Here is a 13,875-nt window from a genome sequence, read left to right on the forward strand (position 1 = left end):
GAATTGCGAGGACACGTGTTTATTTTTAAAGAAGAGCTCTCTCTTTAACCGATACAATCGGCATAAATAAAGTAAAACCAGGCTTTGTTATAACTTGACAAAAATCAATACTATTTCGTATTTTTCCTTTAATATTTTTTTTTATTTAGAACTAATCCTGAACAGAAAGCTTTTGTTTCATGTACTTAAGATAAAAGTAAGTATTTTACCAAAATAAAAACTCCCGGCCATCAAAAATGTCCCACAATAACCTCAACAAGTTTTCCTTTGTTATGTTTTTTTTTTTGTATATAAGCACATTTACGAGTATCAACCTTTTGTTCAGCTATCAGTGCGCACCTACCTTTTGGTCAGAGCTAATTAAAAGTTAAATACAATACAGCAGCAACAACAACTCGCCCAAAATACAAAGCAAAAATAACAAAAATAACGGTATGAAAGTTAAGCAACGGAAGTGAGCAAGTATAGCAAGTATCTGAGTGGAGTTTAGTGAGGGAGAGATGTGTTAAGCTATTATAAATTAAATTGGCTTAGCTTAGTGAAGGGTATGATAAATAGTATGGCTTTTGCCGATAGCTGCATCGTTATGGCAAGCCCTAAGCATATTGCACGACTAAATGGTGCTTCTTTATTTCTAAAGTAATTGGTATTAAACAAATGTTAAAATAAAGCAATGAGGGATTATATTATTACAAAAAACTATTGAAATTGAAGCAGTGGGTGCAAAGGAAAAAAATTAGATTTCGCCAGCATTTTTACAAGCAAAACTTGAAGTGTATGTCTGCTAAGTGTACATTTTTGCATTTCTGGCAAGTCAAAACACTTCAAAATATGTAGAATACCGAAGCAGTCATTGAAGAAAAATGAGTAAAAGTAAATGAAAGGCACCAAAAGAAGGAGCAGAGATATTAAAATTAGAAAATACGTAGCAATTTTTTGGCGCGTTTTTATGGCATTACCTCATTCATAAAAAAAAAAATACTTCTTAACTTAAATATTCAACTTTCGCGGTTGAAAACTTTGTAAATCTAAAAATACTGATGGCAAAATAATTTTTAGCGGTCAAAAAATGAATATGCATACGTAGATGTAGAAAATACTATAAAAATTTGATACGAATTATTAAATTTAAATCGCGCAAAAATGAATGCCTTAAATAAGAGAGTTTTGGAAAAAAATAAAATTTGAGATATTGAAATAAAAATTTAAAAATATTGAAATAAAAATTTGAAATATTGAAATATAAATATTTGAAATATTCATTCAATTAAATTCATCAAAAAGCATATTCTGAGCCTAACTTATGAAGCTTAAAACTGATTAAATTTGGAATTACTTATAGTGTCACCATTTTCATCGGTGTAAATTAAAAAATAAATAAATACGTGTATAAGAAAAAATTTTAAGAAAATTTCTTAAATTTAAATTAGGCCAAAGGTAAGAAATTGAATTCACCGGGTAATTGAGCTCATCAAAAGATGATATTCTGATCAAACAATTTAAATCTTAGAAGCCTGGCCGAACACCCCAGATCCGAATAACAGCTTTTGGCAACAGCAAAATCTGCTTGGCAACTAAACTCTTCAAGAACCCAACTCAAATCAACTCAACTTAATTTATTAGATTTTCTCACGCAACATTCCTTAAAAAGCTAATTCTTGAGATATATCTAAGAGCTTCGGGCTTCGAATACAAATGAGGTTACCCCTAAACTGGTTGAAGCGTTTTAGATGCCAAACATTCTAGTCAGATCTTCATTAGTGCATTGCCCTGACTGAAAGAAATGGTTACATTACTTGATGAATTCAGAAGATGCCAGGCAGGCAGGCCAAATTCTTCATTTTAAAAATGGAATGTAAATAAGTAAATAAAAAATGTTTAATCTTATGTTAATTAGATATAGTCATAAATGGAATATTCAAAATGAGCCATTCTCATTTGGAAAATATGGGGATGGCTCATTTTGATTTATGCCCTGGAGAGAAAACTAAGCCAGAGTGCAACACAAAATGTCGTATGAACTGGTAGTATTCCCAGAAAAATTGCTATTTTTATCGTGTTGGATGAAAAGGAAAGAGTTGTTAGATGAGTTGATTCTGAGTAGGCATGTGAGGAGATCATTAGTTAAGCAATTTAAGTTTTTTAAGCAGCTTTGTGTATCTTACTACTTAATTATTTTAATTTCATTTTCATTTTTCATGGGTTTTACAAGATTTTCGTAGTATAAAAAATACTTTATTAAGTTTATGTTTCTTTCTCAAGCTGTCATCCCCCATTTCAGCCTATAACGATATAAAAGTTGAATAAACAGAGTTTACAAATAAGCACATCCGCCTGTAGCATTACCGAAATATTCGAAAATCATTAAAATGCACAAATCCTTGACTTAAATCTGCATTTAAGAAAAGCAATGCAGTTAAAATATCAATTTTAGTTTTCTAATACAAGCACACGTTTGATAAAATAAACCAAATACCGCCCACTAGTTATTTGTTGGTACTCGTACATATTAAAAAACTCCGATAGTTAGGTTATACAAAATGGCCGTAAGCTGTGTGTAATGGAGGAGATGCGTCTAGAGGGGAAATATTCAAATGGCCACATAGGTAGATACGTGTCTACAATACATATGCATGAATGCCTGCCGTGTGCGTACAAGCACTTAAACGCCTACGTATGTGCGCTGACACACATATATGCACGCATACGTAAAGTGACATGTTTAGGGCAGTGCAGGTTTACTGTTTCAAATTGAGGATTTAAATGTTATAACGAAGACTAGCTAAGTGCTCAGTGTGTGGGTCGATTAAGCCTAAGGCGACCAACTGTAAAATGTGAAAAGAAATAGTGAAAGTGAAAACTAAATACGAAAGCATTGCGGGTGAAATGTAAAAAAATGCTTCACAGTTTTTGATTAATAACGCATTTAAAGGAAAGCTATTATTTTTGTAAAATGAACTCTACGCCAATCTATTTCTAGGGAACTCATTTTGCTGTAAAAATTAAAATTCACTCATTAATAATGAATTAAGGGCGCCTGTGGCCATAATTTCATGATTTTATTTATATATGCTTATAAAGATGCAGTTTTACGTGTGACCAAAAGAAAATTCCCATACGAAATTTTTCTAAAATCTTAAATTTATTTCATACAAAAACTTTTAATAATATTTCAATATCTTTTTTTCGATTATACCTTATAAAATATACATACATACATAAATTATAGCCCAATGATAACCCAGTAGGGGATAAAGAAATAAGTACGTATGTGCATTATAGTGCATATAAGACACCTCAAATATTAATTTCGATCGGCATTTTATTGAAACAGTTTGGAATAACTTAAATGTGCCCAGAAACATTCAAAATCACAAGCGAATATTTTTGCTTCCCTTATATCCAGAATGAGTAGATTTCATGTGGCATACATATATTTAGGCCTAAAGGCTATTCATACCAAATTTTTAAAGCGGAACTAATTTAAATCAGATGCGGTTTTTGCTGAAAGTGTTTATTCGTGTGGCAATTTAAAGCTTTGATAAATCATGTGTATTAAAAATAAATAGAATTATAAAGCTTCTTTTCATATGCATAAGTCTTCAAAGAATTTTTTTGGAAATCTACTCTAAGAACCATTTCCTCTCATTCCATGCTTCATCTTCCCAGTAGACGTCGAACCCGGAATCAAGCGAGTGGAAGTTACGCACAATCATACTTAACCTCTAGCGTATCTTTTTAGTTCATGCAGCTTTTGGACCTACTATAATAGATTTTTAAATAAATTTTTCATAACTATGTCAGTACTCACCAGTGGCAAAAGTAGTAAATGAGATTCACTATCATGTGATTTTAGGATTTTTTTTATTCAAAATATTTATTGCTCATATTCTTCCCTTTTTATATTTGTATTTATTATATATATTTTTTTTTTCGAACTGAAGTGCTCACAATTCAAGCCGTATTATTTACTAATTCAACAAGTAATTTCATTCCCCAACTTCTCATGTGAGTATTTCTGATTATTTGTAAAGTAAAGTAAAATGACTTATCATACATACATACATATGTATGTATATGCGGGCGACTGGCGATAGGCGCTTTTGGCCAACACTCACTTGACTAGGCAAAGTGCAACCTTAATCAAAACACATAAGCAGCACAAGGCAACCAACACTCATACATACACATACACTTAAAGAAAGGACCAGCTGCACTGTTTACGTTTAGCGAGTTGAAAGGACAAAAAATCGAAAAATTGTCAACAACACTATGATTGCTGCGCGCGGACACTGACACAATTGTGGTTTTGTTCCAGTTTTATTTCTCTAACCCGCTTTGATGCTTTATTTGTGATATTTTGTATTGCCGTTAGAAATGCGTGCGAACTTACTGTTGACTACCGAAGAACTAAAAACGAATATTTTTCCACTGAGCGAGTTTGGCGCAGAGCAGCAGCAGCAGGATGCTGTAAAATGAGCGTGAAGTTACTTATACGTCCGGTGTCCCACGAGTATTGTGTGGTTAGGAGCTGAGAATATGAACGGCGCTGCCAACTGGTTTGAATTTAAGGGAGTTGAGGATATAACCTTTTCCAATTTGAGAACAGATTTCCTATTGAAATTTTGGCTTTTAGTTTCACAAGTGTCTTTTTATACCTCAGTTAAAATAAAAACACAAACGATTAGGTACATAAATAAACAAAGTGGTTATTTTCGTATTGTCAAATAAGCGTACACCAAATATAAGGCGAATCTATTAAAGGTGGTAGCATTAGATCAGCTGAATTGTGTTTTTTTCTTTCGCCGTGTATATTCGGATGGCAGCACAAAATTGAATTACTAAAGCTATTACTTACATTCTAATTTGTAATTTGAAAATTGAAAATTTGTAATGATGGGCAAATGAAGGGTAATTGAATATAAACTTCCTATATTTAAATTATGTTAATAGGGAAAATTATCGAAAAAAATCGTTTTATGTAAATGTTTTCATAAAAATATTATTTTCTCAAAAACTCACACAAAAACGTAAAAGGTATTTGCATGAAATATTTTTATTAAAAACAGTTAAATTGTCTAGTACTGATTGTTCTGCAGCTATGTCAAGGCGAATCCACATAAGATGAGTTCTTAATAGAGGCTGATTTCTTTTTCTTGCGATTTGGCGATTTGAATGTCAAAGTGCTTTGCTTCATTGTTGTTGCCTTGTTTGTTTACATTCTCGTTGAAACTTTAACATTAAAATCACCAAATTGCCAAACCAAAATACATGTAAATGTTGCTGTTACTCTACCGAAGTCACCGTCCATGAATTCGCCTTGATATATGCAGTACCGCCCAATAGTAAACAAACAACAGCTGTTATGTGGAAATGTTACAGGAGCAGCAGTTATTAGGATGTTCCGTAATATTGTGATTGGCATATCCGGCGGTGTAGATAGCGCCATTTCGGCGCTTATACTCAAACAAAAAGGTTAGTGCTTAAATTACTTTAATATATTTCCGATAGTATATGCGTTATCTTGACTTGGCTAAAGGCTACCATGTTGTCGGTGTATTCATGAAAAACTGGGACGAATTTGACGAAACGGGTGCTTGCAGCGGTGAGCAAGATTATCGTGATGCGGAATATACGTGCCAAAAACTTAACATTGAATTGCGTGTAGTGAACTACGTGAAGGACTATTGGAATTCGGTGTTCAGGTGAGACAGTTGCGCAACTCGATAAATTTTAGTGCTAGACTAATTTTATTTTTGGTCATCAGCGGTTTCCTGGATGATTATCAAAATGGACTCACACCAAATCCGGACATACTTTGTAATAAATACATCAAATTTGATTTATTCTATAAATATGCCAGAGAACAATTAAAATGTGATGCAATCGCCACGGGACATTATGCGAAAACCAGTTTTGGAAACTTTTTAGAGCATTATAATGCTAATGGTGGTATGCTGCAGCAGTAAATGGGCTACTCATACTAGGAGTTTATTATTATAATATTACTTATTTACAGATGTACACCTACTGCTACCACGCGATACGTTTAAGGATCAAACCTTTTTCCTCTCCGGTATACAACGTCATGCGCTCAGTCGCACCATGTTTCCGTTGGGTGATTCAATGAAAAACGATGTTAAAGCTTTAGCGTGTAAATTTGGCCTAGAACGTTTGGCACACAAAAAGGAAAGTACAGGCATTTGTTTTATAGGTAATCGTGATTTTAAACAGTTCATAAAGCAGGTAAATAATGAAATACTGTTTTTAAGCCAAGTTAATAAGCCACTATTACAGTATATTCACCCGCATCCTGGTCATTTTGTCGATATTGACACCGGTCAAATCGTGGGCACACACAATGGCATACATGAATGGACAATTGGACAACGTTGCCGGCTTGCCTCCTTCCTACGTCCATACTTTGTAGCACGAAAAGAAGTCACCAGCAATACCATATATGTGGCTTCCGGCCATGAGCACCCAGAACTATTTAGTGATGTTATTTATGCGGACACACCGAACTGGCTGTGCAATGATCCTCTTACTGGTATTGGCGATGATAGCGTATCACGGGAACTGCGGTGCCGCTTTCGTTTCCAGCACACAAAACCATTGGTTGGCTGTGCGGTTAGAAAATGTCTCAAAGACACTTCATGTGTCACAGTCACTCTAGATAAGTCATTACGGGCGCTTACACCAGGACAGTATGCGGTGTTTTATAGTGAAACTTCATGCTTGGGTTCGGCGCGTATCATCAATGCCAGTAGAAAAGTTGACGAAGTCCAAGATAAGGCTGAGTACTTGAAACAAAGCTAGCGGTTAGTTTTAACGCAGCTATAGTATGATGTGTTCAAGGCTTTTTATAAATTTGTTACATATAAATGAAATTATATGCCTACAAATATAAACCTTCACAAAATTATTTATCCTCGGAGAGTTAAAAAGTAATTTATAAAACATCGTTAGGTTTGTCTGTATTATATCTTAAGCTTTTTAGTGTTTTATTTTGCTATCATCTTAACGCATGTTTTGTAAATGCGATATGTAAATCATATAAATTTGCATTAAAATAAATACTCATTACATTTCGTTTGGTTCAATACGCAATTTTTGTTCTGTTAGTCTCTCGAATTTCTCAACAGTAACTGCAAAATCAATCATAAAGAGTTTTCGTTGCGGTATTGCTTACAAGTATTAAAATACATCTAAAACTAACAATCTTATCAGGTCATAAGGGTTAAATAACGCTTACATCTCTTACAAATAAAACATCTCAATAAATTCTAATTTACGTCATTTCCTATTACCTATGCTAAATCAATGCTTATTAAGCCAAAAGTACAGTGAGCGCATCTAAAAATTTCGCCATATCACTTTGTCTAATTTGTATCAGAGAAGTTTCGAAAAAATCCTGTAAAATCACTGCATTACATTTACTAGCCGCCTGCTCGAACGCTTTGCCAAAGAAATTTTTTGGTGAAGCCTCACGTATAGGTGGAATGCCTACTAGTAAGCAGAGTCCACGCTCCGCATCCACCGGGCAGCTGGCGATTAGCGGCAAATCCGGCGCCTGACGACTACGCGACACGGCCACGTGCCCATTTAGCATAAACTTGGCCAACAAAATTAAGCCATACGGATAAGAGAAATAAGCATTTTCTTCGTTTAAAATATAATATAAGAATGTGCCTGTTGAGAGCACTTGATGTGCTTCCAAGCTGCTTTGTACTTGTTTGAAAATGGATGAAAGCAACAGTTTGGCATTTTCAATTCCTTCCAACATAATGTTGCGATGATTGCGCGACAGACTATCCAACGCTTCCAAGAAGCAATCCTCTGGTGTTTTGTCTTTTTTCACTGACTCTAAAATAGCTAGCATGCCGTAAACGTAATCGGCGGCGGCATATCGATTGCGGTAGCCATAATTCAATGTAAACGAACCATAAACTATGTCCGGAATGTCGTACTTTTCCGCCAATTTCTCCAACATTTTGTAGAACTCCTGACGCAGCACCAAATCCATTGAGTTGAACAACTGTCTCGCTTGCACTAACGGCAAACCCATTTCAACAAGTAGCTCATGTAAACGTTTCTCGCCACGCAATGTCCACAATCTTAATTTACATGCACAATACATCGAGTAGCTAGAAATGAAAAGTAATTACGAATTGCCAACGAATTTTACAAAACCATTGAATACCGCATCGACTCCACCACACTCCAATGGCGATATAGCACTAAATGCAGATCATTTTCAAAATTGATTTTCGATGCACTCATATTGCTCTGATCGTTGGTTTTATTAGTTAGACGCGACACATGCGACTGCACGTTTTCAATTTCCAACGTGTAAGCGCTACTCTCGACTTTACCCAATATTAGCTGTTCGGTAAGACCAACTATGGCCCACCATAACAAATCCATATTATCCTTTGACAATTTCCAGGCCAATTCGAATATGGTTAGCGCAGTAGAGCGTCCATAAAAACTGTATTGTGTGTATTCAAACATAATGCGATCACGTTCATTCTCCCAGGTGCGGCGTTGACGTTGCTTTAAAACGCGTTTTTCATGCCGCTCGAGGCGACTTAACTTTTGAGCGGGTGGTCGATCTACTCTTTCGCTATCTTCTTCACCGGAGCCGCCTGTACCGCTATCGTTACCACCATTGTCATCTGGCTCGTGTTCACTATCCGAGTCATCCGACTCGCAGAATATCGACTCGAACGCGGGTATATTTTCTTCCAGTGCTGGATCGCCTAATATACAAACCTGTATAAGATAATTTCCTTGTTTAAGCAGATATCTCTTAAAATGGTATTGTATAATATAAATTTCCTAGCTCACCTGCCGGTCACTGTAAATGTTGCACACATCTAACGGCCGATGAGCATCGCAAATAAAAAACGTTACATCCTCTTCGGGCTGCAGCAATTCAACAATATCTACACAACCGCCACAATTAACGAGCAATACAAATTTGACATCGCCTTGGTGCTCGTTGTATGCACGTTGCAGACCAGCCAACCCCATTATTGGGACCACCGAATACAGCATGTGGTCATACTTGAAGAGAGACAGTAAAATCTTGCTCGCACATATCGCATCAATATCATAATTGACGATTATAAGCAAGCGTTTGCCCACCAGTCGATTGTAGAAATCCTGTCTAAGCTCTTGTATAAACATTATAAATTGTTTTATTTGTGTACACTAATTTTTTGTTTTTTGTGTGTTAAAATCTGTCGAACCGTCGCCAGGTGCTCGCGATCAGTACTTTAGGCACTACATACTTCGCCGATTTAAATTAGCAAACGCTTGTATTTTTAAAATGTAGTCTAATTGATTTTTAGTATTTCTATTGGATTTGATTTCTTTCTTTGAATCGTTTTTTAAACACAAAAATAAAATGTAATAAATCTCTACTGATCGTCCTGTTCACTTTCCCATGTTGTTTTAAAGCGGGAAACTCTTATTCGTTTGGTGTGTTCAATGTGAGTTGCAATGCAGAGTTGCTTTGCCAACAAGTAAGCAAATGTAAAACCAAAAAATAAAATAAAATAAAATGAGAAAAAAATTAAAATAAAAATTACAAAGTAAAAATGTATTAAAACTGAAATAAAATGATGTAAGCACAAAAAGAAAAAATACAATATTGATTTACGGTCCTATCTTATACTTCCACAGCAAATGAGCCAAGTTGAATCATTTATCTCAGTAACAGCCACCTTTGTAGACTACGCTACGCGCTACGCGGGCCAATTTAAATTTTAAATAGCAGAGTTAAAATTTGTCCACTTAAGAAGTGGAATTATGAAAAAACATTTTATCCATAAATAGTTAGACATCTACCAAACCACGCATTTGTGTGTTCATCTGCAACATTTCGTTTTATTTTAAAACACTCCAATCTTAATCTGTATAAATCGAATAGGTATACATGTCACTTTGTTAGTATTAAATCCTATAATTAAAATCTAATTGGCAAACCTCCATTTTAAGCATTATATTTGCTTGCACCTCCCTACCACTAACCAACTACAATTCCTCAAAGAAAGCGACTCGTGCCTTAGTAGAGCCCGACTTCAATTTCTTCAATGTTGAGTATTTAGTTTCACCCGCTTTAATCAATGCATCACTTAAAATATCTAAATTACTTTGATTTTCTTCGATTTTCAACAACTCAATTTGTGACCGCAACGTCTGTAACTGATTTTCCATCTGCTTGGATTTCTTTAAATATTCAAGGCGACTATTTGTGATCTGTTCCATCTCAGCATCAGTAAGTATGAATTCTTTTGTTTCAAAATCGTCAATTACATCGGAGGAGTTGTCATTTGAGTTAGCGACAAGATCATGATTCGATGTAGTTAGTTCGACGCCACCTACCGTTTCGATATCTATGGTTGAATTGCTGGTGGTTAAGGATGGTGTACTAATGGCCGTATTTGTAGCCGAAACGACCACATTATTCCCTGAGATGGCCACCAAACTATCGGTGGATGTTTTGCGACCATGATTGATGAAATTAAGTAGACGTGCGGTTGCTTCGCGCTCCGCCAATTGTGCGCACTGAAGCTCTTTTTTCAGTTTTTCCGCTTCCGCCTCACGCTTATCTTTTTCCAATGTCAACTGATGCACATAAAAGTCGGCATCGCGTATTTTTTTCTCCAAATCCATTTTCTCGTGTTCGATTTTCATTTGTCGCTCACGTAATCGATCCATTTCCGTTTTGAAGTGATGTGCTTTACATTCTGTCAATTGCATTTGCTCCTCATTCACGCGGCTCTTTTCAAAATAGAGTTCCTTAGTTTCTTCGGAACGCCGCTATTGTTGCAGAAAATGTTGGAAAATATAATTATTTAATATATTATTACTACGAAATATATTTAATCAAGCATCTTACTAACCAGCGCATCATTAGCCATTCGCATCTCCTCCTGAAGATGCTCGTAACGCTTTTGCAGGTCGTAGCGATCACGTTCCGCTTTTTCGCGCAACTTTTTCTCACGCAAAAACTTTGCCCGTTCCTGCTGGCGCCTCTGTTTCTCTTCCTTTGCTTGTGCTTTCATTTGTTGTATTTCCATGGTGTCGGGCTTGCGGCGTCGCATATACAGATCGTGATTACCTTTACACAAGTCTAAAATCTAATGTACTTTTCATTATATTAAGCAAACTAATTTATTAACTAATATCTACATTTACCATTTTATTGATATGTAAATCTTGCGAGTAGAAAATAAAATTTGACACTTTCGTATCTACCAATCGAATAGTAAATTTTTTATCATCGAAGCTAACATGTCTTATCTCATTCCACTGGAACGTTGTACGCGGCGAGAGTTTATTATTTTCTTCATAAATATTGAGACCGATAGCGGTAACGCCCAGCCATAATTTGGTTTTATTTTTATTCTGTGAAAAAGAAGTATACACTTGACTTTATCCAAACTTCAAAACAGCTGAAATCTACTTACGGTAATAGGAAAATAATTTACACCATACATATCTAAATCTTGTGCGATCTTCAAGTATTCCATTTCAACCTCATCACGAGTCATCGGCTCATGATCCATGTACCTAAGAACAAATATAGAAAAAACGAAATAAAAATTATTTGTGTAATTAATGGGACCATCAATTTTTATTGGAATACGGCTCACCAAGTTTTTATCCGTTCCTCCCACATCTCTGGCGTCATTTGATACTGGTCTGTTACTTTTTTCGGGAGTAGGTCTGCGCTCGCTAGCATGCCATCTTTATAGGTTTCATAGTCGTATGGACCATACTGCACGTGAACTGCATACGACGCCAGCAATACTGATGCCTCCGGTCGGCAATATATATCCATGGAGAGGATACTCTGCTTCACTTGTAAGAAAAACAAATGCTGTGTGATTTCTTGTATCAGCTCTTCACTAACATTTTCCGGAAAGTACTTGGCATAAAAGTTGAAAACGAAAAAACCATTCGTTTGTAGTTGTATGCGTTGGTCTTTCACTTTTTTGTCCATCTTCAGCCAGGAGACATGTCCGCGTGCATCCACGTATTGCAAACCGAAGTACCATGACTCACGTAAACCTATAGTGCGGCACACCAAATCAAATAGTTCTTGTCCACTCTCCCGATGCCCCAAATTGAATTCTAATTCTGAATCGAAGGTTACTACCTTCACTGGCAATGAGCGATTTTTCTTCGACCGAAATGGACTCATTATTGTGCAAACATTAGTTTATTATGTTTTGAAGCTGCTGTTAGTACTTAGTTGACAGAAACTTGTTTTGTTTTGTTATGCTACCCAATTTGTTGCTACATATTTTTCGAAAAACAAAAAAAACCGTTTGGTTGAGATTTTTTATTAAATCCTCATAGCTTATTTGACACTTTTTAAGGCACATAAATTTACATTACGCTCGCTATACGACAGCTGTCAACCACTAATCACTTTTATGGTTTAATTATAGTTTGTATACCCTTTTTATTATAAAATTTCATCTTTGTGTTACAGCGTGATCATCAAATGTGCAAACAATCAAAAATAAATTAAATGAAAAGTGAGAGCGAACTGTCAATCGGCCCAAAAGCGAAGCAACAAATTGTTGTTGTATGAAAGGAGCATAAAATCATTCTTGGCATAATAACAGACAAATACGCGTGCACTGAATATACCTCCGCGTTTCAGGGGTTCACAAACAAAAATAATTTATTGCTTTTCAAGACGGCTTTTACAAACAAATAGTATTTGGCTTTTATAATAGCTTAAGATTATTTTCAATAATTGATGTTTACAATCACTTAAAAAGACTTCAGATGCATTAAATTGTTGTTTATGTTAATCCGAAAAATCTTTCAAATTACTTGATAATAGCACGAACGAAAAAAAAAACAAAAACATCACTTAGCGTTTATCCATTTAGTTATACTATTTGTTATCTTACATCCTAAAATTAGTTATCATCAGAAATAGATGCCTTAGCTTGTATAAGCTTGCTTTTGTTTACTGCTGCAATTGCTTTGTTCATATGAACATTTTCTGTTGCAATTGCCACCTTATCTCTCTTATTTTCGCTCTATACAACACACCTCTTAAGACGTTCCAAATGCAATTCATACAATAACTTATTCTTAATATAATAGAATGGATTCTCAGCTTCGTTCAGGTCTGGTGCATAAGGATGTTGCAAGTGTATTTGTTGTTGCTGATGATGCTCAGCAGCAGTCATATCATGTTTATTATGCAAATGCATATTTAAAGCACTGGTACAGATGTGGTTACTGTTGTATACCTGAGCTAAATTAACTTGTTTTGTGTGGTCATTAAAATGCAGTTGTTGTAATGCCTGCTGGGGCTCATCCAAATTTGTCAAATGCAGCTGATTAATCCGTTTGGATAGTGGCGTTGAATCACAGATGTCATCTTCCCGACTTCTTTTTCTGCACAAAAAGGAAAATCTATATGATTTTCACTACATTATTGAAATTTATTTACCTTTTGTCGATTAAACCTGACATTTTCTGAAAATTATTTTTATTTTTCCCTGAAGTACTCCGTATTTACGTTTTCTTTTTTTTTTGTAGTAATTGCGAATCGTTGTATAATGAGGGATTGGTTGATTGGCTGTGTTCACCGCGTACGGATAATAGAAGGGTTGCATAAAACGAGTTTTGGGTACTCCGCGATGACTTGGGGAAAAACATTTACACAAGAAAAGAATAAATAAATATTTTTTCTTTTGTTTTTATATTTTATACGATATAACTTTTCAAGCTAGATAATACAATGAAAATAAATAAAATAAATCATATTTGCTTCGCAAAGCTTTTAATTTATAATATAAGAATAATATCTGCTTCAGTTTTTAGAACAAACTT

At 35.1% G+C, this 13,875-nt stretch overlaps 5 protein-coding genes across 6 annotated transcripts in view; 1 reads left to right on the forward strand and 4 right to left on the reverse strand.

Moving 5' to 3' along the window:
* The window catches only part of LOC128859126 (uncharacterized calcium-binding protein B0563.7), a 30,901-nt gene extending 25,769 nt beyond the window's left edge, over positions 1 to 5,132 (reverse strand). Inside the window, exon 1 of one of the 2 annotated variants that reach the window (XM_054095875.1) lies at positions 4,194 to 5,132. The gene's annotated coding sequence lies outside the window, so the exon portion shown is untranslated. Of the gene's footprint in view, positions 1 to 3,811 lie in introns of both variants that reach the window. The other variant, XM_054095874.1, reaches the window with a different exon arrangement.
* Positions 5,133 to 5,196: 64 nt separating this feature from the next.
* On the forward strand, positions 5,197 to 7,299 carry LOC128859125 (mitochondrial tRNA-specific 2-thiouridylase 1). The gene is made up of 5 exons (XM_054095873.1): positions 5,197 to 5,475; positions 5,540 to 5,705; positions 5,768 to 5,952; positions 6,020 to 6,246; positions 6,298 to 7,299. Exons 1-5 carry the CDS (start codon positions 5,328 to 5,330, stop codon positions 6,817 to 6,819), a joined length of 1,248 nt encoding a protein of 415 aa, XP_053951848.1. The 5' UTR covers positions 5,197 to 5,327; the 3' UTR covers positions 6,820 to 7,299.
* LOC128859124 (cell division control protein 45 homolog) lies at positions 6,966 to 9,493 on the reverse strand. Its single transcript, XM_054095872.1, has 3 exons — positions 8,851 to 9,493; positions 8,204 to 8,775; positions 6,966 to 8,147 (listed from the first exon to the last, which is right to left on the reverse strand). The coding sequence occupies exons 1-3, from the start codon at positions 9,190 to 9,192 to the stop codon at positions 7,331 to 7,333; spliced, it is 1,731 nt and encodes a 576-aa protein (XP_053951847.1). The 5' UTR covers positions 9,193 to 9,493; the 3' UTR covers positions 6,966 to 7,330.
* A 355-nt stretch (positions 9,494 to 9,848) lies between these two features.
* On the reverse strand, positions 9,849 to 12,596 carry LOC128859123 (moesin/ezrin/radixin homolog 2). The gene is made up of 5 exons (XM_054095871.1): positions 11,667 to 12,596; positions 11,481 to 11,583; positions 11,209 to 11,418; positions 10,914 to 11,150; positions 9,849 to 10,830 (listed from the first exon to the last, which is right to left on the reverse strand). The coding sequence occupies exons 1-5, from the start codon at positions 12,215 to 12,217 to the stop codon at positions 10,042 to 10,044; spliced, it is 1,890 nt and encodes a 629-aa protein (XP_053951846.1). The 5' UTR covers positions 12,218 to 12,596; the 3' UTR covers positions 9,849 to 10,041.
* An 83-nt stretch (positions 12,597 to 12,679) lies between these two features.
* Positions 12,680 to 13,619, reverse strand: LOC128859128 (uncharacterized). Its single transcript, XM_054095877.1, has 2 exons — positions 13,493 to 13,619; positions 12,680 to 13,437 (listed from the first exon to the last, which is right to left on the reverse strand). The coding sequence occupies exons 1-2, from the start codon at positions 13,513 to 13,515 to the stop codon at positions 13,074 to 13,076; spliced, it is 387 nt and encodes a 128-aa protein (XP_053951852.1). The 5' UTR covers positions 13,516 to 13,619; the 3' UTR covers positions 12,680 to 13,073.
* Positions 13,620 to 13,875: the final 256 nt, after the last annotated feature.

This window comes from Anastrepha ludens, chromosome 3, assembly GCF_028408465.1.
Source record: "Anastrepha ludens isolate Willacy chromosome 3, idAnaLude1.1, whole genome shotgun sequence".
In the NCBI taxonomy this organism is placed as follows: domain Eukaryota; kingdom Metazoa; phylum Arthropoda; class Insecta; order Diptera; family Tephritidae; genus Anastrepha; species Anastrepha ludens.

Bases quoted from the DNA above. Each gene is read 5' to 3' on its own strand.
- LOC128859125 (XM_054095873.1), top strand. From the start codon at position 5,328: ATGCAGTACCGCCCAATAGTAAACAAACAACAGCTGTTATGTGGAAAT. The intron at 5,953-6,019 runs GTATGCTGCAGC...ACTTATTTACAG, and splicing joins GCATTATAATGCTAATGGTG to ATGTACACCTACTGCTACCA. The intron at 6,247-6,297 runs GTAAATAATGAA...CCACTATTACAG, and splicing joins TTAAACAGTTCATAAAGCAG to TATATTCACCCGCATCCTGG.
- LOC128859124 (XM_054095872.1), bottom strand. From the start codon at position 9,192: ATGTTTATACAAGAGCTTAGACAGGATTTCTACAATCGACTGGTGGGC. The intron at 8,776-8,850 runs GTGAGCTAGGAA...TATCTTATACAG, and splicing joins ACATTTACAGTGACCGGCAG to GTTTGTATATTAGGCGATCC. The intron at 8,148-8,203 runs GTATTCAATGGT...TTTCATTTCTAG, and splicing joins AGTGTGGTGGAGTCGATGCG to CTACTCGATGTATTGTGCAT.
- LOC128859123 (XM_054095871.1), bottom strand. From the start codon at position 12,217: ATGAGTCCATTTCGGTCGAAGAAAAATCGCTCATTGCCAGTGAAGGTA. The intron at 11,151-11,208 runs GTAAATGTAGAT...AAAGTACATTAG, and splicing joins ATTTACATATCAATAAAATG to ATTTTAGACTTGTGTAAAGG. The intron at 10,831-10,913 runs GTTAGTAAGATG...CTGCAACAATAG, and splicing joins GAATGGCTAATGATGCGCTG to CGGCGTTCCGAAGAAACTAA.
- LOC128859128 (XM_054095877.1), bottom strand. From the start codon at position 13,515: ATGTCAGGTTTAATCGACAAAAG. The intron at 13,438-13,492 runs GTAAATAAATTT...CTTTTTGTGCAG, and splicing joins TCAGGTTTAATCGACAAAAG to AAAAAGAAGTCGGGAAGATG.